Below are 22,018 nucleotides of genomic sequence, written 5' to 3'. Positions count from 1 at the left end.
AAAACACAATTAAAACAAAATGTATACAATGTACAAAGGTGAACTTATCCCCCTAAGGGATCACTTTGAGCAAATGAGAGTATAAAATAAAACATAAGAACCAATAAATGAGAATACATAAAACATAAGATTGTAAGCCGTTATACCGTAGCCCATGGACGTTTTCAATTAATTATTATGTCAAACAATAATAGTTATTTGAATGAAATAAAATTATATCAGATGTAGTGCACCTTTTCGAATCAGCAGTTAGCGTGTGTGTCATAATTATGATATTTTCCATTGCAGGTGTGCCAACATGACAGAGTTATAGTAGACGTGGAGAATGACCTGATGACGGAGGGCACAACGGTACACTGGCATGGACAGCATCAGCGTGGCACACCTTTCATGGACGGAACACCTTACGTCACCCAGTGTCCTATTCTACCTGATAATACCTTCAGGTAAGCATGCAGTGTAGACTGGTGGTGGAGAGTACAGCGATACATTGGCATAGGCAGTATTAATGTCGTACAACTTACTCCTTACTTCACCCAATATCCTATCCTGCCTGATACTACATTCAGGTAAGCATGCCGTGTAGACTGATGGAGGGCACAACGGTACATTGGCATGGACAGCATCAGCGTGGCACACTTTTCATGGACGGGACACCTTACGTCATCCAGTGTCCTATCCTATCTGATACTAACCTTCAGGTAAGCATGCAGTGTAGACTGATGGAGGGCACAATGGTACATTGGCATGGATAGCATCAGCGTGGCACACCTTTCATGGACGGAACACCTTACGTCATCCAGTGTCCTATCCTACCTGATACTACCTTCAGGTAAGCATGCAGTGTAGACTGATGGAGGGCACAACGGGACATTGGCACGGACAGAATCAGCGTGGCACGCCCTACATGGACGGAACGCCTTACGTCACCCAATGTCCTATCCTACATACTACCTTCAGGTAAGCATGTAGTGTGGTGTAGACTGACTGACTAAGTTTTATAGATTGGCAAAGAAAGTTGCCATCACCTTGTCCCAAGTGTGGCATTTCATATCATATCATTTATTCAGTAATAGTCATACATTGTCATTTATTGTTTCTTTGCTCTTGACAACTATACATTTTTACTGATTTCTCCCATGATGTCCCCAGGTACCAGTTTAACGCGTCCCACGATGGCACCCACTTCTGGCACTCCCACTCTGGCATGCAGCGAGCGGATGGCGCCGCGGGCGCCTTCATCATCAGGCGCCCGAAGTCCCAGGATCCACATGGCGCCCTGTATGATTATGACAGGTTAGTACAATAATGGCTCACACTTATGGAATTCATTCGTACTCGGGTATGAAGAGTCTATGATGGGGTAAGCGCGTTTATATGTGTAGATTAATAGGTAGCTATTATTTATTACCATACTCCTGGGTATATACCTAGTATATGATTTTGCTTACACATACCTACCATATTATAAAATCAAAAAACCAAATGACCAAGAGTATTTCAATTTTCGATTCGATACACCAAACTCAATTTTATGTTTTTAAATCACTTTATTATTCTCTAAGCATTTTCTTATGTATAATATGTTTTTACGTATCTACAGTAATTTACAATAAACATAATAACATTATAGAAATGTAATAAAATTTTCTCAATTTGCACCTATGATCTGTATTTAATAAGTACTTGAAATGAAACCGTTCAATACGACTTACAATTAAAAAAAAAACCAAATGAAATAACTGTGGTTAATATAAATCAAATAGCGCAAAAGTATTATCTAAAATGTCAATATCCAGAGAGGAAAATGTGGACTACGTTTGTACCGAGAAGTGGTCACGTGACCCTCGCCCCTCTCTTTTTTTTTTTTTTTTTATTATGAATGGGCTTACTCATGGCCACAGACTAGCCGAGGCGTAGACGTGGCCTACGATGGAGCGAGCTCGCCCAGAAGGTGCCTGTTCACTCTTGATTTGAAGGTTGCCGGGTTATAAGAACACGGAAATATAGACGCCGGCAGGGAATTCCATTCCTTGGCAGTTCGCATAAGGAAAGTAGAAGCAAAGCGCTTCGTGCGAATTGGTGGAATATCTACCATGTAAGGATGTAAGGATGGCCCTCTCATCTTAAGTCTAGTTCTTCGACGACCCAAAAGATAAAGTATTTACTTACCTAATGGCATCAGAAGTCTACATACAAGTATATGTATAATATACGAGTAGGTCTACGCTCGGTTGAAGGTGACTCCTAAAGTTTTCGACTTCAAAGACGCTCGTACATTTTTGATGCTTTGACTTTTTTTATCCAAATGATGATTGAGGGTACTTTGTTTTTATAGTCTCAAATAACACGTAAATGCTTTGAAGTTTCACTAGAAGCAGAGATATATATAACTCCGTATAAGAGAAATAAAGTCTAAGAAAAAAACGTGCCTCGGAAATCAAGAAAAAGTCATTCTCGAATAGATGGCGCACACACCTTTGGCCCATAGTCTAATAAAACATGGTCTTCTCTTCCCAGAGTGACATTTTGATTAATTTATACATTTTCAATTTTATTTTAAGTTTTAATCGTGTGTCGATAGATGGCAGTAAATGTAGGTACCGTGACTACAAAATTTACTTTGGCAATAGCCCTCTATACTATCTATTCTCTTTGCTAAGGTCGCCTCCAGAAACTCGCGAACTAAATTGACATGAGTTTGACAAATAAAATGATACCAGGAATAGCAAAGAAAAAATAGTCACGAGTACATGTCGATAAAGCGATATTGCACTTACTAGTACTAGTTACCCATGTAATAATTATAAAGGGGTCACAGACGATTTCGATTTATATTAATGTGACGAGAAAAGTGGTTGATTCGTTTGTAAGATTGTGACGTTACCGATCAAATCAGGAGGTGCGGATGCGAAATTGACAAATTTCAATGTTAGTATGCAGGTTTGGGGGCAACTTGTTTATTTCAAGAGTTCGGTGTCGCCATAAATCTAAAATTGGTGATTTAATTTTATACATGTGGCCGGTAGATGAGATTGATCTATAATTATTTAAATTCTGACCTAATTGTCAACTACAATGTCCAGTTTAGGGACTGTCTTTACAATCGATGCGAAGGTAATATCACCGAGACGATTTAATTTTGACGTCCATACCACACAAATTAAATGAGAAATTAATCACATTGTACGAAATATTTCCCAGTCTGGGCCTTTTTTTGTATTTTGAGCCAAAATCACTGTTTCTATGTTATCACCTACAACTTGTTACTCTAGCTGTAAGTTTTCTTGACAAGTAAAACAAAATAAAATATTTATTTTATTACAATAATATATGTTCATCCAATATCCTTGTCTCTATTACTATAACATTGCACAATTTTCGAAATACCAAGTAACATTTGTAAAATAACTTAAATTACTTAAAGATACATTTTAACTGACCGCGCAACAGTATATAGCGCCCCTAACGGTGAATTCTCGCGATATTTTCTAATTCAAACTTTTTTGAAAATATCGATATGCGCAGCACTGGCCAAACTGTGGTATTATTTATGCACATTGACCTGTCAATTTAGTTCGCGAGATTCTGGAGGCAACTGTAGAAGTAATACAGGATGAGTGCAAATATGCTTTGTAAAAGTAATTCGATATTTTAAATTTATTTAACGAAAAAAAAAGAAAATTACGTTGTGCTCAAAAATGAAATGTCTTTCGGATAAAGATATGAGTAAATAATGATTTCAACACGTTTAATGTATGGCATTCTGAACAACACGCCAAGCGGGGGCGCTTTGGAAACTCAAAATCCCAAGAAATGTCACTTAACGCAAACGCCACACATATATATACAATTATACCGGGTGTGGCCTGTAATATGAGCAAAAAATTAAACTGTAGGCTGTACTCCTCATACTAACTAACATTTGTTCAGCGACTTTTAAAAATAACTTGTGGTTTGATTTTTAATACACTTTAAAGTTTATTCTAAGACGCAATGTATCGCGAATTTTGTTTTGTTTAAGGCGTGACAAGCAACGTCAATCACAATGATATGGCGTGGCGATGGCGTCCATTGAAGATAATATTTCTTTTGTATGAAAAATAGGAAGTCTAAATAATGCATAATTTTTAAAAGTTGTAGAACAAAAGTGTCACCGTTTGAGGAGTACAATCTATGTTTTAATTATTTGCTCATGTTACAGGCCACACCCGGTATAAAGTTTGTGTAACTTGTGCCTACATACATCTAGATAAAAGTATAATAAGATTAATAAGTCATTTCAAATACGAAACTAGATTTAAAGTTGGATTGTTTCGTCTAGGAAAAGCATTTTCACAAAACATTTCAAAGGCGTTTTGATTATTTATTGAAAAAGTTTTGATATTACTTCTGACTAGGTACTTAAAATAGTTTTGCCATGTTAAAACAGGGTGTAAGGGAGGAAATTAGAAAGGGACAAAAGATATGGCGCGCCGCGCGAATCTTGCGATGGAAGAAACGGCCGTCGCGCACCTTTTATCTCAATTACTCTAAAAGTACACTTCTGTTTAAGATTCTGCTTCTCCCCCTCCCCTCTCGGTTATATTTTATACTAGGGCTGGATTGAAAACGCGTCGCGGGCCGCATTCGGCCCGCGGGCCAGGGTTTGGAGGGCCCTGTTTTATACTAAGAGTAAATATACTACAGGATAACAACTGAAAATATATGTTTTTTTTCTATCAAGCCAACTTTAACCTTTTAAAGGTTTGGTTGAAATCTGCCCTTCCAAGAATAGTGTATTCTTCGTGTGATTTTTTTAATGGCATTTTCCTCTTGATTACTTATGGCTCCCCTAGGGTGGTTCACGTTTGTATGGGAAAAATTCAAACTCTAGCTAGAAGAAGCGCCACCCTCTCATTTTGTTACACTTGTTCTGTTGACTAAATATGCCAAGTTTTGTAATCTTATCTCAACTACAAGGGGGTGCTCAAACACTTTGAAATTTTTCAAAGTTGTATGAAATTAAAAAAAATCAAGTTATTATTTTTTTGAGTTTTATGTACATAATAGTTTTCACATTATTTGAAAGTGTGATTTAAAAGTTATTTGGTGAAAACCCATTTTTATTTATATTTTTAGTGATTTTTTAGGTGAAATTCTAAAAATCTTACTTTTCGAAAAATTATAAGAAATAGAATTAAAACTGTTTTTCTACTTAAAAACTTATAAATCACATGTGCAAATAATGTGAAAACAGATACTTAAATAAAAATCTGAATAATAAATACTTCTGTTTTTTGGTTTTCATACAACATACAAAATTTTCAAAGTGGTTGAGCACCCCCTTGTAGTTGAGATAAAATTACGAAACTTGGTGTATTTTATCAGCATAATAAGTGTAACAAAATAAGGGGATGGCCCGTCGGAAAAAAAAAATGTTTTTTGAACCACCCTAGGCTCCCCTACACGATGGGCCAACGCCGGCCATTCCAAGGGACGCATTTATGCGTAGCCATGCGGTAGAATTAGATAGCAATATCACTTGCTTCCTCTAACGCATAAATGCGTCCATTGGAGTGGCCGGCGTTGGCCCATCGTGTAGAGGAGCCATTACAATGGGAAAAAATTAAATATAAAAACTGAAACGTTAGCCCCCACTAAGGGCGTCAATAACACATTATAGATAGGCTCTTTTCAAAATATTATTGTGTTTGTATCGTCACGTGTAATATCATTATAAGCATCATAAGTCAAATCTCGCAAAACATGAGTGATAATAGTTCACTAACAAGTTGAGTTCTCAAAGGAGACGGTCCTCACAGTGATGCGTGTCTCTGGAGGATTCTCGACAATGGTGCCATAGACATTTATCTAGATAGACCGCTGAGAGATCGCAAAACATGAGTGATAATAGTTCACTAACAAGTTGAGTTCTCAAAGGAGACGGTCTTCACAGAGATGCGTGTCTCTGGAGCATTCTCGACAATGGTGCCATAGACATTTATCTAGATAGACCGCTGAGAGATCGCAAAATAGGAGTAATGATAGTTCACTAACAAGTTGAGTTCTCAAAGGAGACTGTCCTCACAGAGATGCGTGTCTCTGGAGGATTCTCGACAATGGTGGCATATCATCATCATCATTCTAGCCTTCAGTCGCCCACTGCTGAGCATAGGCCTCTCTTCATGTACGCCACTTATCCCGGTCCTGGGCTAGTCTCATCCATGGTGGCATATACATTTAGACCACTATTCTAGATAGATAGAGAATACCTCTCCCGATTCTCCCGTCAAAAATTGATGGTCCCTATGACAGAATATCCTACAAGTCTCATTAGGTTGGGCATATTTTTATGACAGAAATGTTACATTTCTAACTAAATTAATGTGCTAAATTTCAACAAATTATATGTACGCAAACATTATATACGTGACAATAAAAAGGAACTATCATAAGAACTATCACTCGACGCAAAGCCATTGGGTTAAGGGTGGAAATTAAATGAAAACATTATAGGTATTAGTCTTAATGTTAATCGCGGCACACGCGTCATCTAATCAGAAATATGTCTGTGAGTTTACTTGTCATGCTTCCTGCTGAAACTTGTATTGTTTGTGAACTATGAACTATGAACTACTTACTAACTTGAGTCTGAACACTTGATTGTGTGCTATGTTGTCACATAACAAAGAGGAACGTGTTTATCCTGTTTGAAAACAGTGTGAACTAAAAAATTATGGTTTCGTGTGCTGGTGTGCTGAGTGTGCTATTAGAGCATCATCACACTTCCGATTTGCAAGCGACGCGAGCGCGCAACGAATTCGCCGCGAGCAAGTAACGATCTCGCCTTTAGCGCGTAACGATCTCGCCGCTACCGAGTAACGATCGCGCCGCTAGCGCGTAACGATCTCGCCGCTACCGCGTAACGATCGCGCCGCTAGCGCGTAACGATCTCGCCGCTACCGCGTAACGATCGCGCCGCTAGCGCGTAACGATCTCGCCGCTACCGCGTAACGATCGCGCCGCTAGCGCGTAACGATCTCGCCGCTACCGCGTAACGATCGCGCCGCTAGCGCGTAACGATCTCGCCGCTACCGCGTAACGATCGCGCCGCTAGCGCGTAACGATCTCGCCGCTAGCGCGTAACGATCTCGCCGCTAGCGCGTAAAGATCTCGCCGCTAGCGGCTTTTGCCACGGGTCATGGGAGCTTGGGGTCCGCTTGGCAACTGATCCCGAGAATTGGCGTAGGCTCAAGTTTTTATGAAACAGATCATCTGACCTTCCAATCCAAAGGGTAAACTTGACCTTATTGAGATTAGTCCGATTTTTAACTGTTGTGAGACATATTAACTTTGACAAGTGAGTCTAAACCGTAAAATTATTCAATGAGATTAGTCCGGTTTCCTCCTGATGTTTTCCTTCCACCGAAAAGCGTCTAATAGTAGTAAAATATCAAATGATACTTATTTCGTACCCGCCGTTTCGAACCTGCAACCTACGGATTTAAAGTTGCACGCTCTTACCGCTAGGCCACCAGCCGGTGTATTATGGATGGCTTTATCCATCTTTATCCACGTGATAAAATAACTGTCACTTTTTGACACCGTGGGATAGAAAGTGACGGATACCGTTTTATCGCGCTGTCACGTAGACAAGAACGACCATCATATCCGTGCAGCACGTATTTAACACAGTGCACGTTTCGTATACCTACCTACCTATTCTGGTCACGAAACTTGGTAAAACCTCGAAACTTTCGCAATAAAGCGAGTTTTTATCGCAATTCTATTAATTTAAGCCATTCAATTAAGCACGACTTTGTAATGAATTTAGATATATAAGCAGTAAATATCTTGAATCCTACTAATAATTTATACAACATACTGCTGCGAACATGCTCTATAGTCCTATAGTATAATTCTACTCATGTTATAAATATAAAAGTTTGTTTTCAATACACCAGCTCGTAAAGGCTTCTTTTATTCTTCAAGAACTGATGAGAAAGTTGCATTTTATCAACAAGAGTGGCAAAGTAAAAAAAATCATAATGCAAATTTTGAGTTGTTTCCGTGTATTGGCTGGTAGTTAGAGTTGACATTTAAATGATTTGATTCTTGTATGTAGTCTTCTTCCTCGCGTTATCCCGTCATTTGGCCACGGCTGAGCCTGGGGTCCGCTTGACAACTAATCCCATGATTTGACGTAGGCACCAGTTTTTACGAAAACGACTGCCATCTGACCTTCCAACCCAGAGGGAAAACTAGACCTTATTGGGATTAGTCCGGTTTCCTCGCGATGTTTTCCTTCACCGAAAAGCGACTGGCAAATATCATATGATATTTCGTACATAAGTTCCGAAAAACTCATTGGTACGAGCCGGGGTTTGAACCCGCGACCTCCGGATTGAAAGTCGCACGCTAGCTACCGCTAGGCCACCAGCGCTTTTGATTCTTGTATGTAGTACCGGAAATTAATCCTCTCCTCAATTGCCCGGTGTACATGCTCTCCATGATAAAAAAAGTCTTACAGCATTCCCGGGGTTAACCGGTTAAACCGGGTGTTACCATGGCTACCAGTACAACTTGACACTGGGTTAACGGTTCAACCGGTTAAGCCCGGGTTAGTGGGATGGTGCTCTTAGGGATTTAAGATATTGGTTGAAAGTTATAAAGAATCTTAATAATTATTTCAACATTACAGATCGGAGCACGTAATGATAGTAACGGACTGGATCCACGAGTTGACCGTGGGCATGTTCACGGACCACCACCACTCTAAGGGGGACAACAAGCCCCCCACCCTTCTCATCAACGGCGTGGGGCGGTTTAAGGTCTTCAACGACACCGTTAAACCTTTTTATATGAAGACGGCTAGGTTTAATGTGGAACAGGTGAGAAAAATAAAATACGAGTACCTATAATAAGACAAAAAAATACGTTATAAAGCTGGCACACACACGCACACTGGCTGGACAGCTTCCTGGACAACTGGCTGGAGAAAGGACCAAATCGGGAGTCGTGGAAATTAAGGGGAGAGGCCTTTGCACAGCAGTGGGACATTCCAATAGGAAAAAAATAAAAAAATAAAGCTGGCAATACATATTACACATTAGGGTACGCTTGCTCTGTTTCGCCTGTACAGTTCTGTTCAACTGCTCAGTCGAATGCCACATACGCTACGTTTTACCAGTGCAGTTGGCAAAACCGCGCATGCATACCCTCGTGCGTGCTAGAGTTTGAGAGGCCTATTCAGATAACAAGAAAATACTATCTGAATAAGCCTTGCACGGGCACGTGTCGGCTATAACTTTTCCACTGATCAGTTCTGCACCCTCAAGCGACGTTATTGAACTCTCAACGTCCAATATAGCCGACGATAGCAGTTGGAGAAGGTAACTGGTCTACTGGCGCCTCGCTCGAAACCGCAGCCGGCCCAGACTCTGATGCACCGTAATGCGAAGCCCTCAACGAATTGTCCTCGATCGCCCCGACGATTAATTAAAAGATTCCGAGTATAAAAACTGACTTTTATTATCGGCGTTCTTCATATAAAAATGCTCCTATAACGATTAGGCGGTACAGCTTCGGATCCCTCAGGCTTTCTTCGGTTTTCTTCCTTTTTCCTTTTTTCCTTTTCGGCTGCTGCTGGATTACTGTACGATCCGAAGCGGTGCCGTCTGGCTTTTATACTAAAAATCTAGAAAGAGAGTCACCTTTGATAGGGAGATAAAATCAAATCTTAATTCGCGGTTTTTCTCGGTCTCTGATTGGCTAGTCACTTAATACGGTCATTTTCGGGTGAATTTTCATTATCTCCATATCGCTTCGCGACTCATATTATAAATACCTAATTATCTATCGACTTAAAACTATTACAAATAGTTAAACACGTTACTTAGCTACAAAAATAAACAATAACGAGCTCGGTAATCCCTTCAACTAACCTACGAGCGATAACAAAAGGCCTACGGTTCACGAACAATAGGCGTTTTATTACCCTTGTGCCCGCTCGCAGGGCTTTGTTTACTTGTTTCGCCTTACGATTCTTATCTTACTGGGTAACTAGGCTAATGATCTACAATATTTACAAACATTGTCATGATGTAACTCTAACGGATAATGACCTATTAAAGGAAACATGTTAATTTCATAGTGAAAATTGCGCTATACTGTCGCGCTAAGCCTGGATTTGATCGACCAATGGGAACGTGTCGTGCTGTCCCTTTCATTTCGCGACTTCCTTGTCATGACCCGCCCACTCTGGTTGACCAATGGCAGCGTCTACATTAATTTGCCTAGTTTATAGGGATTACTTAGGATTCCGAAAATAAGTTTAGTCATTTTTACCTATCGTACTAGGTGACCTAAAACTTAATACGAGCTTACGACTTAACTAACGAATATTACAAGTCCTTATATCTATTAACAATCTAATCGCGGTTTCCCTACCTATCTGTAATCTTTATTTCGAATACAGCCTTAATCGAATTTATTTTAAATCTAGCTTAGACTAATCCGCGCCTTGTCGTAGCGTCGCTAACAGACGTGCTAAGTCCCGTCAATGTCCCGCACCTTTAAATAGAGGCCGATCTCAGCCTTCTTGCAGCTAGGCCTTTGGCCTTGCACGTAAGGGCGTTTGGATGCTCCGGGCCTTCAGTCCTACGCAGATCTCGTATTTCATCCGTTACAGGGAATAGGGAAGGTGCCAGGGAATTATTGATGAATAATGACTAATAGAACTTCGCATTAAATGGGAAATGTGGTTCCCATTGCGTTGTATTTCTCCCTGCTGGAATAGAGCCAGAAATAAAGTGCGTATTTGCAAACAAAGTGAAACAAACTTAATAATGTTTTTGGTCTTTAGGGCTACAAGTACCGCTTCCGCGTGATCAACGCAGAGTTCCTGAACTGTCCCATCGAGATGTCGGTCGACGGTCACAACATCACCGTCATCGCTTCAGATGGCTACGACCTGGAACCTATCACTGGTGAGTTTTAATATTAGTTGATGATGACGATGGATTCCTGTTATCTCATTAGGGACATACATAGGGCTCGCAAAAGCTTCCATGTGTCGCGATCTTGAGCGGCTACTTCCACTTTCCAGCCCAGTCCAGTTGAGCCAGCCTCCTCCTCAACTGATCGCCTCCATGTAGTACAAGTATGTGTGTCCACTGTCCATGTGTTGATATTAGTTAAGTATTTACCTATTAAAGGTGGGTGTATGAGGGCCACCCCACATTAGCGTCTCCAGAGCGTCGGCGTCTTCATCTAGTCAACTCTATGGCTGCTGCTCGATGCAGCGTTGATGCAACTACGTAGCGACGCCATTTTCTATAGCGCTGACTAGACCGACTTCGACACGCTAGTGTGGGGTGGCCAGAATGCTTGCGAAAGGCTTGCCAACTGCTTGTGTGCAGTACCCGAAAAACAACACAACTTATTAATTATTATGTATATAAAAACAAGATACATATTGTTTGAGTTCTTATATCCTATTTCAGACTTCTTCAAAAGACCGTTTCAAAACTAGGTAATTGGTAACGACCGTGATGCCTATCGTACTTAGTAAAATTATTCCTGTATCTTACGTTATTTTACACTTACTTTATATTTTTAATATAACGGAGCATTTTATATGTCATCAACAATAAAACGCTCAGACAAAGCAGCTAATTTGGTTTTACGAGGAAAAGAACGTTTTACGGACAGCGAGTTCACTGGTTCGTATTAACGCTGGGTCTCTATTAGCAGGTTCCTAGTATAATGCTTTGAAACAGTTTCCGAATTTGCTTTTATAAAATTCAAAGAAATACTTCTCATTGAAAAATGCTTCTCATCGATTTATTTTTTAAAGTTACAAATAAATAAAATTCAAAAACATATGTATAATGATATGCACGATCCCAGGCATGCAACACAGCCACTCTTGTGCTCAGTGAGAGCGAGAGAAGAACTTGAGGGCCTACCGCAAATCACGTTCGACGTGTTGCCTCTCTGTCGCACTTGTAAATTCGTACGTAAGTGTGACAGGGAGGCCACACGTCGAACGTGGTTCGCAGTAGGCCCTCTGAACCCACGGGGTCTTAAGTAAGGCCCATTCGCACCATCCCTCTAACCCGGGGTTAAGCGGTTAAACCGTAAACCCAGTATCAAATTGTACTGGTAACCATGGTAACTCTAGGTTTAACCGGTTAATCCTGGATTAGTGCAATGGTGCAAATGGCCTCCAGGACCACAAAGTTGAATTCCTAAAATGTTTAACATTTTGGTTGAAATCCCAAAATGTTAAAACATCCCGGAGGGTAAATGGGCCTAAGTGAAGTGAGATGTCTTTGATTTAATAATCTGTGACTCCGCGCACCTGTGACCGCGAACATTGCGATGCAGTTTGGTAACTTCGTAAAAATGGCTTTTTGCTCACAAATAAAATGTTGGCGAATTTTGCGCTCTCCGAATGTAATAAGTCCCGAAAGAACGTGATGGCTGTTACTGGGAAAGGATTTGGCTTGTCGGAAATGGACTTAATTTTTGATGACATTGTTAATTACTCAGTCAGCTCTGCAAAAATATATAATAAATACTTGTTTTTTATATTTTTACCAGGTCGGTGATCAATTATTTATAGTCCGTTTTTTTAGCATTAGAAATAAAGTAAACAATCTTGATGTGTCTTTTAATTGAAAAACACATTTTATAAATAAGTTACGGCAAATATGTAACAATTATGAATCTAATACGATCATTTTTATTCTTCTGCTTTCATAATAGTTATTGATTTTTAAAAACCGTTTTTCAATTAAAAGACATGTCAAGATCGCTTACCTTCTTCCAAGTTCTTTCTAATGCTAAAAAAACGAACTATAATTTATGGTTCATTATTTTCTTTTTATTTAGTCTAAAAAATTTTTTTAAAGGAATAACATCTTCTATTTCAATATTCTGTGTCATTTAAATAACACTGTTATGGACACAGAAAACGCTTTATGCTTTGAAGGTTGTTTTTTGTAATTTATACGCTGGAACTTTCTTAGATTCGCTTAGTATGGCGGACAGTTAAACATAATTAAATTTATTACGTAATAAAGACGAATGAGAGACGAAACTGCAGGGACAGGAACCGGTTACCTTAACCGGGGTTTTTCATAGGGTTATTTTAGAAGCGGTTGTAAAAACCCCTACCATAACGGTAACCGTATGATAAGGTAACACTTTGATTCGGTAACCGTATCAGATACGGTTAACCTCTGTTACCGGTAACCGAAATAAAAACCCAGTCTATTCAGTTACCTCATTATAAGGTTTTTGACTAGTTCAAACGATTGCAATCTTTACGCCCACTTAAATTCAACTTGTTATTGAATAACCGAGGTTGGCATGGGCGATCTATGAAGCCTCCAGCACAAACAAGTTTTTTTGCCGTTCCTTTGCTTATCTTTATACCTACCCGTGTGGTGTGTTCTTATTTTAAATCTTATTATATTATAAATAAAATAATTAAAATAAATAATGTTAATAAATAAATAATTTAAATAAAATATATAAAGTAATAAAAAAAAAAAAAACATAAAATAAATAAAATAAATAAAATAAATAAAATAAATAAAATAAATAAAATAAATAAAATAAATAAAATAAATAAAATAAATAAAATAAATAAAATAAATAAAATAAATAAAATAAATAAAATAAATAAAATAAATAAAATAAATAAAATAAATAAAATAAATAAAATAAATAAAATAAATAAAATAAATAAAATAAATAAAATAAATAAAATAAATAAAATAAATAAAATAAATAAAATAAATAAAATAAATAAAATAAATAAAATAAATAAAATAAATAAAATAAATAAAATAAATAAAATAAATAAAATAAATAAAATAAATAAAATAAATAAAATAAATAAAATAAATAAAATAAATAAAATAAATAAAATAAATAAAATAAATAAAATAAATAAAATAAATAAAATAAATAAAATAAATAAAATAAATAAAATAAATAAAATAAATAAAGTAAATAAAGTAAATAACATAAATAACATAAATAAAATAAATAAAATAAGAAATAAAATAAATACAATAAATAACATATATAATATATAAAATAAATAAAATAAATACTTCCGGTCCTGTAATAATAAAATTATAGGTCGTCCGTTTAAAACGAATCCTCAGCCCGCAAGTAGCTTCCGAGCCTCGACAATAATGTACTAAAAATGTAGCAAACCAATAAGCAACGGATAATAAAGGTTACCATAACTGAATGAAAACCTGTTGAAAACCCTTAACAATGTTAGGGTTACCGTTTCAATAAGCTTACCATTACAATCAGGTAACCGTATGATAGGGTTACCGAATGATAAGGTAACCGAAACGATTGGGTTACCGAATTGATAGGATTAAGCGTAAAGAGGGGTTTTCCGGTCCTTGGACGAAAGAGACTATTAGATGTTGAAGACTGGAATTCCCGGGCAAAACCATTAATGTATTTAATTTTTTATTGATTTCTTTTTCAATATTTTGTAGTCATGTTAGAATTTAGAATTGTATATTGGTTGGCTTAAAACTGCTGCAGTACTCGTATATGTATTGTTGATAATTTTAACAAACGTTTGCGGTACTGTACCTACCTATATTTTGTAGATAATACGTTGTTTTATAGTTAAATGATTATAGTTTTAATTTTTAACAAGTGTTTGAAAGATGAGTATGAAAAATATTCCAAAAATCTAGCTCTCTCACAGCTAGCTAATCATGTGAGGACTCTATTAGACTCAACTGAAAATTATAAAAAGGTACCTACACACTATCTTATCTTAGGCCGGCCGGGTCTGAAAACCGCAGAGAGGTTGGACGGAAAGCCGAAAGTCAATGGTTTGCATATGGCAGTCTTTAATAATAATTTGTCTCTGACGACAGTGACAATGGAGTTTATTTGTAAGGATAACGATGAAAAGACGAATTATCAGGCTTTGTATTGCATAGTCGCCATCAGATATATCTGAGCGGCCAAGGTGCTCAAAAATATCTGAACATGCACTCTAACGCCTTGACAATAGAGGCCTGCCGCGTAGCCAAGATGCCAATCGCTTACGCTCCGTAGCGATCGAAACGCAACTGTCACTGTCGCGCTAATACGGAAGAGTGATAGAGAGACATAATGGTTTTCGTTGTCGAAGCGATAGCGATTGTAACCTTGGCTAGGCCGGCTGTTCTGATATCTGTCGCGAGGCAAAATTGTGAACTATGTGCTTCCGATGTAGCCCACTAGATGGCGGAACCTACTATGCACAACAAAACGTACATACGAAAACGGTAGATGGTAGCACTTGCTTTGGCAATGTACAGTCGCCATCAGATATATCGGAGCGGCCAAGGTGTTCACAATATCTGAACACGCGCTCTAACGCCTTGACAATAGAGACGTGTTCAGATATTTGTGAACACCTTGGCCGCTCCGATATATCTGATGGCGACGGTACATGTTTATGTTTCCGGCTACAAGATGGCAGACCCTCCAACGCGCACGGTCCCTATAGTTGCTCTATGCAGTTCGTTACATCATTCGAAATTTAATTGTAATAAGATTTACTTGAAGGTCGTTTTTAGGATTTAAATTTATATCTGGAACTTCTGGAAGAGCGAGCTTTGGTCGGAAAACATATTAAAACTCTAAAATGCGCGTTTTCTCAGAGATAAGACCTAGCTAGATCGACTTTTCGCCCCCGAAAACCCCCATATAGCAACATCGAAATCATTAAAGCGGTTTCCGAGATCGCCGAAATATATTTATATAAATAAATAAATAAACAAGAATGGCTCGTTTAAAGGTTATTTATATAGATTAATGTCTCATGGCATTAAGAGTTTCTCTTGTGTATTTTGCGATACAATTCATATATTAAATTAAAATTATAACCATGTTGGTTTAACTTTAATCCACATAAATTAGCTTTAAGTCTGCAACACACACGCTTCGTTACAGCGACATGGTTCCACGTTAAAAACTCGATTACCTACAATCCTCATCATTTGCGCTAACAATGTCTTTTACAATTCAAATACAAGCGCCATAGATTACCATATATAGACACAGTATTAGATATAATTATAAACGTCCCCGTCCATCCCTTAATTGCTCAAGTCACTTTTAGAATTAATTATGGTTTTCTTCCTGTTTTGTTTTTCTTTTTTATGCAAAAAAGTGTTACCACTACTACTACATTAAATATGTGTGTGACAGTGGGGTCTATCTAGATGATAGTAGTTTTATCGTCTTCTAGGCCCATTGGCAGCTAAAGAACATATTAGATGTGAAAATAAAGGCCTACAAAACTCAGAAATGCGCGATCATACGACGCATTATGTAAAAAAACACATAATAAAAAGTGCCATCATAACACAAAGTCACACTTATACCTATGCTATATTTCTCTGTTTCATCTCATAATTTATACTACACTTGCACTTATGAGCAATAAAAACGTGGGACGTTGGTTGAATCCACATACGAAATGAGCCGTTTTTATTACTCTCAATTTCTCAGTGAAACCTACACATTTTGTTGATATCTTTATTTTACGCCCATCCAGGCCATAACCGTGAACTCGAATGAATTAAGCGGCCACACGTCCTTATTTTATTAGTATGATAGCGCAGCGTCGTGCCGTCTTTTATGCTCTATCTAGTTTACGCGATCTGTGAATAGCGCACGCGATAAAATGAACGTGAAATTCTAATTTTGAATTTTCTTTTTTCACGTAGTTAAGGAATTTTATCTCAATGCACGGGTTTAATGGATTGATATGTGTGCCAATGGAAAATAGAATCTAGGCGTACAACGATACAGTTTATATTTGAGCGGCTGCAGTTACTTTGATTGTAGGAATGTAAAATGAAAATAATAATTGTCATTCATATTGAAATGGTTTTTGTAATTTTATAACACAACCGTAACAATACTATTACGTGATTTTTTGAAGGTGAATTAATGTTGAGTTAAGTTAGCGAATGGAATTTGCGAGATTTTCACAATACTTCAATACTGTAATTGAACGAGCGATGGGTACAGTCAGCAGCAGAAGTTGCTAAGCGTGCGAGGTGTTCAAAATTACCTTGACACGCTCTTATTCTCTTAACAATAAAGTCGCGTCAAGATCATTTTGAATACCTGGCACGCTTAGCGACTTCTGCTGCTGACTGTACCTACCGAAATATTTGATATTCACTTGTTTGAACACATTCAGTGCCAAGAATCTGAAGGCGCGATTCTTGAAATGAATTAGAGATTTACTATATATGAAATAGTAAAGATATGTGACGTTCCACGGCAAAAGGTACCTTATGGCGGTTGGCGTGTACGCTATTATTAACGCCGCTCCTTATTGCGGCCGCCCTAAGGTACCTTTTGCCGTGGAACGTCACATATCTTTACTATTACATATCTAGCGAATCTCTAATACATTTTCCGAATCGCGCCGCGCCGTGACTGTCGGGTACACAGTTCGTAGCGACTACGCGCTACATACGGCGAAACCGTGGCTACTGGCTACATGCTACGACCGTAACCTGTAGCACTCAGTGGCAATGAATGTGTTAAAATGGCTACGTGAGTAGGTACAGTCAGCCAAGAAAGTGGTCTACCATTGCGTACGCGTTCAAAAGTATCTGTCGCAGTTTAATTGTTCTACATAAAGATATAAAATCTGGGATACCGAACTTTGCTAGGAAAACGTATCAAAACTCAAAAATGCGCGTTTTCCCAGAGATAAGACCTAGCTAGATCGATTTTTTGCCCCCGAAAACCCCCATATAGCATTTCCTCGAATTTCATCGAAATCGTTAGAGTCATACCTATTCATATACAGGGTGGAAAGGCACGACGATCCTTTCCGCAAAAGGGGGATTGTTTAGCCAAAGCTCTATATTTTCTCCATAGAAACTATGTTAATATGGGCAACCGTTTCTAAATTATGACCTTTTAAACATCCATGCAAAAAACTACTTTGTTCTAACCCTAACAGGTGACAGGGTCAATGAACTTACTTGTAAACAATCAGTATACGACAGGAAATTGTAATAATTTGTTGCCATCCAACTATTCTTAGGTCTGCTTACAACACGGCAAGAATTGTAGCAGGATTTTCGCTTTCTTAGTGGTTCCACTTGTTCAATACTTGAATGAAGTAGTTATGTTATTCCTTAATATTAATAATACTAACCACAACATTATTTACAACGACAGTTCAAATTGTGACATTGACAACCACTCAAAAGTACGCAATCGTCTTATAAATATCTCTGGTTTCCTTGACTGATTGATAAAAAGGTTTTAGTTTCTTAACACGTTTCACAAAATTATTTTCGAATAATTGGAAACTATCTAAAATAATTAAAAATTACAAGTAGGCTGTGTTTGATGCAGCAAATGAACTTGCAAAAATGAAATACTAACAATAAATCAAGAATAAATACTTCTTAAATACCTAACTAACAAACCTTCTTGCGTGGTAGGAAATAGACAAGACGTCTGATGTTTGAAATTAAATTGTCATTGAACTTCACTTCATATTTACTTTATTTCATATTCTTCAAATAAAAATGCCGTTGTTAGATGCTCGTGGTTATTTAAATTTGTGGGGCTGTGTAAAAGATATGGTGTACCAAACGAAATGTGAAACTGCGGACGAAATGAGACATTAAAGGCTAATTGCTGCTTGTGACAATCTGCGGAGGAAAAATGACGAAGAGCATAGAGTCTGTGCGGAAAGAGAAGAGTCGTGGCAGAAACGGGAACTAACATTTTAAATTTTATATGGCAATCAAACCTTTGACACCTTGTCATGTAAAAAGTAAACAAACTTCTGTCATTGTATATTTATTAACAAAAACCGCAAGTTTTATGTATAAAATATTTTCAAAACACGATAAAACCGTACATAAAACCACAAGGAAAATTATATTTAACATTGTTCGGTTTTGTCAGCGGGAAGAAAACGGCTAAAAGCCGACTATCGACTTACAAAAAGTCGCGGAACGTGTTTCCGCTATTCGCGGGTATTGATGTTGTATTTAATATTAAATAATTACCTATTTAATAAGCCCCGTAAGTAACTTGTCTCCGGTGCATAATCGGTAAGTATATTCATTCAAAATATATTAATTTTCATAAATATGCAGGTCATTCATGGTCTTTAAAATAACTGACAAATAGTCTTGATACTTGCCATTTTATGCATATTTATATGTAATTTTTTTTTTCAGGATTGTGTAAAAGTACCTACGGTATCTCGAATAAAAGACCGCTAAGTAGGTGATATGCAAGAATTCGTAATCTACGTGCCGGATTCAAGCACATCCAGTTCAGATGAAGATAGTTCTATGAGTGTCCCTGGTTGTTCTGAAGCTAGCTCAAACATAAGTGACATTGAATATTTTAATTCAGACTTCGATTACAAAGAATAAAACTTTTTCTAATAAAATATTTCTTTATTTGTAGGTTCTGTTAGTTACGAAATTATATTTCATATTTAGCAGTGACTTTTCGGTGAAGTAAAACATCGTGAGATGAGAGAACCGGACATATCCCAATAAGGCCTACCTACTTAGGGGCCATCCATTAATTACGTCACACGTTTAGGGGGTGGAAGAGAGTCAAGAAAATGTGACATGTTGTGACATAGGGGAGGGGGGAGTCACAAACATTGTGACGTCACTTTAACTTCACCAATATTCATCAGTAACCAAAAATTAATTTATATTTTTTTAATCGCTGTACATTTAAATAATGAGGTTTTGGAAGTAGGTAGGTAATTTTCGTTCCTAATTGGTTTTGCGTTATAAAATTACTAATATTTCTTTTACAAAAAATATTTTTTTATAAAAAAAATAAAGCCGAGTTAGTATTGCCGATTTCGTTGAAAACAAAATTGCCTAAATGTGACGTCACACAAGGTGGGGAGGGATTTGCAAAATGTGACCAAGTGTGACAAGGAGGGGGGAGGGGTCAAAAAATCTAGAAATTCGTGTGACGTAATTAATGGATGATCCCTTATGCACTATTTTTATTCATATCCATATTTATTATTAATAATGTACACATACATTACAAGTCAAGTTTACAATGGGTGAAATATATCCCAGATAAAATTACAGTTCTATTGCCCAATTTCTACCCGATCTACCCGGTTTTAATAACTGTTGAACTTCACTTTTTAGTATCTGAGACATAAAAACAAGTGTGTTTTAAAAAGAAAACTAGTGCCTGCGCTAAATCAGGGGATTGAGTTGACGAGCCGACACCACCACCAGGCTCCGTTTAGTAAGCCGTGGTAAAAAACCGGAACAAAAGGGATTCAAGTATCATGACCTTTAGTGTCGTACTATAATCACGTGACCAGTGTTGTCAGCATAGCAAAAACCATAAAATAGCACTGGCGCGCCCTCAAATCCCACGACTCTTCTCTTTCCGCACAGACTCTACACTTATCGCAAGGGCAATGTGCGCGGGCTCGGGTGCGGGCTGCGGCGTACATTATAAGACACGGAGGTACATTTGAAAACCGTATGTGAAGAGAAGATAGTGTTAAATATTGGCAAAAAGTAATTATCTAAGGAAGTAATAGAATTGTTTGTAATATTTTTGCATTCATTTGATTTATTTGTCATTTATGCGTCATTCATACATCATTGCGATTCTGTCAACGATCGGAAAAAAGCGTAAAGTCCCGAGCTTTCCCGACGGAGATCCTTAACCTAGCCGTCATGTGCACATGCTATAGGGTTATCACCAGAGTTAAAAAGTAGAAAATTTGGTATTTTTATTTTTTACTCAATTAACGATTCTTACCATTACCAATCTGCTCAGTATCACTTAAACGACCTAATACTTCCGGGAAGGATCGTCGTGCCTTTCCACCCTGTATAGGGTGGCTAAAAAATAACGGCATTCCCGTTACCAGGGAGGTTTTGGGATTATACTGAGCAACTTTTACTATGAGACCAACCCAGAAATTGCAAAAAAAATATTGGCAGTTTCATACATTTTGGCTGGACCATTTTCTATGGCAGGGTAAATTTTTTTTCGCAATTTCGGGCTTGGTCCCATAGTAAAAGTTGCTCAGTATAATCCGAAACCTCCCTGGCAACAGAGATGCAATTATTTTTTAGCCATCCTATATATGGCCAATAGTAATTTTGACGCGTAGTCTGATCCGCTACTTTTCGTGCTGAATATACTTTCTAATGGCTCCTCTACACGATGGGCCAACGCTGGCCACTCCAAGGGACGCAGCCATGCGGTAGTATGAGATAGCAATATCACTCTCCCTCTAACGCATTAATGCGTCCCTTGGAGTGGCCGGCGTTGGCCCATCGTGTAGAGGAGCCATTAGGCACACAACATACATACAGTGTTCTTAAAGGTGGCCACTGACGAGCCTTCCAACAGTCCAAATTGCGTGGCTGCAATCCAAAATCGGTCCGTGAATGTCAAAAACGTACAATGTTTAATATTAGGATGCCGTCCATTTGGATGAATCCATTGTAACGGCATCCATTTGGAAGGCTCGTCAGTGGCCTGCTTGAAAACATTCGTGCTCCCAAGTAGTTTCATAAACAGGGCCGCAAACATCAGTTTCTATTTCCACGTTTCTTTTTAAACACGGGGCTTCCTTAATGAGACTTTATGTGTTGTTCCTTTATGTGGCCGGGTTTTTAACTCAAAGGTATAAAGAATGTAAAGGCGTTGTGAAAGGTATGAATTATGTTTTGTGAGGTTATTTTGTGGTTTTCGTCTAGACTTTCAAATAGGTATAATAACGATGAAGACGGATTTAAACTGTTGTGAGTTTTGCTAACATTAAACTAATAACAAACTTTAAATTAAGGAAATTATGAATATTATATTAGTGTCATTTTGTATCGGATTTTGAGTCTCCGCTTGGTGCGCTTTTCAAAATTCTATACAAAAATAGACATAACGCAAAGGCGAACGCTCGTCACGCTATCGAATAAAATTTACCCCAGGG

At 37.8% G+C, this 22,018-nt stretch overlaps 1 protein-coding gene across 2 annotated transcripts in view; it reads left to right on the top strand.

Annotated features, from left to right (window-relative positions):
- LOC134679036 (uncharacterized) overlaps positions 1-22,018 on the top strand; it is a 189,152-nt gene that overhangs the window by 116,792 nt on the left and 50,342 nt on the right. For both annotated transcript variants that reach the window (XM_063537844.1, XM_063537852.1), the window contains exons 4-7: positions 289-446; positions 1,153-1,296; positions 8,684-8,873; positions 10,847-10,970. In XM_063537844.1, coding sequence (XP_063393914.1) covers positions 289-446; positions 1,153-1,296; positions 8,684-8,873; positions 10,847-10,970 — 616 coding nt within the window. The remainder of the gene's footprint in view (positions 1-288; positions 447-1,152; positions 1,297-8,683; positions 8,874-10,846; positions 10,971-22,018) is intronic.

Source organism: Cydia fagiglandana, chromosome 2 (assembly GCF_963556715.1).
Source record: "Cydia fagiglandana chromosome 2, ilCydFagi1.1, whole genome shotgun sequence".
Taxonomy (NCBI): Eukaryota; Metazoa; Arthropoda; class Insecta; order Lepidoptera; family Tortricidae; genus Cydia; species Cydia fagiglandana.
Note: the sequence above shows the minus strand (reverse complement) of the source record. Positions and strands in the feature narration are given on the sequence as shown.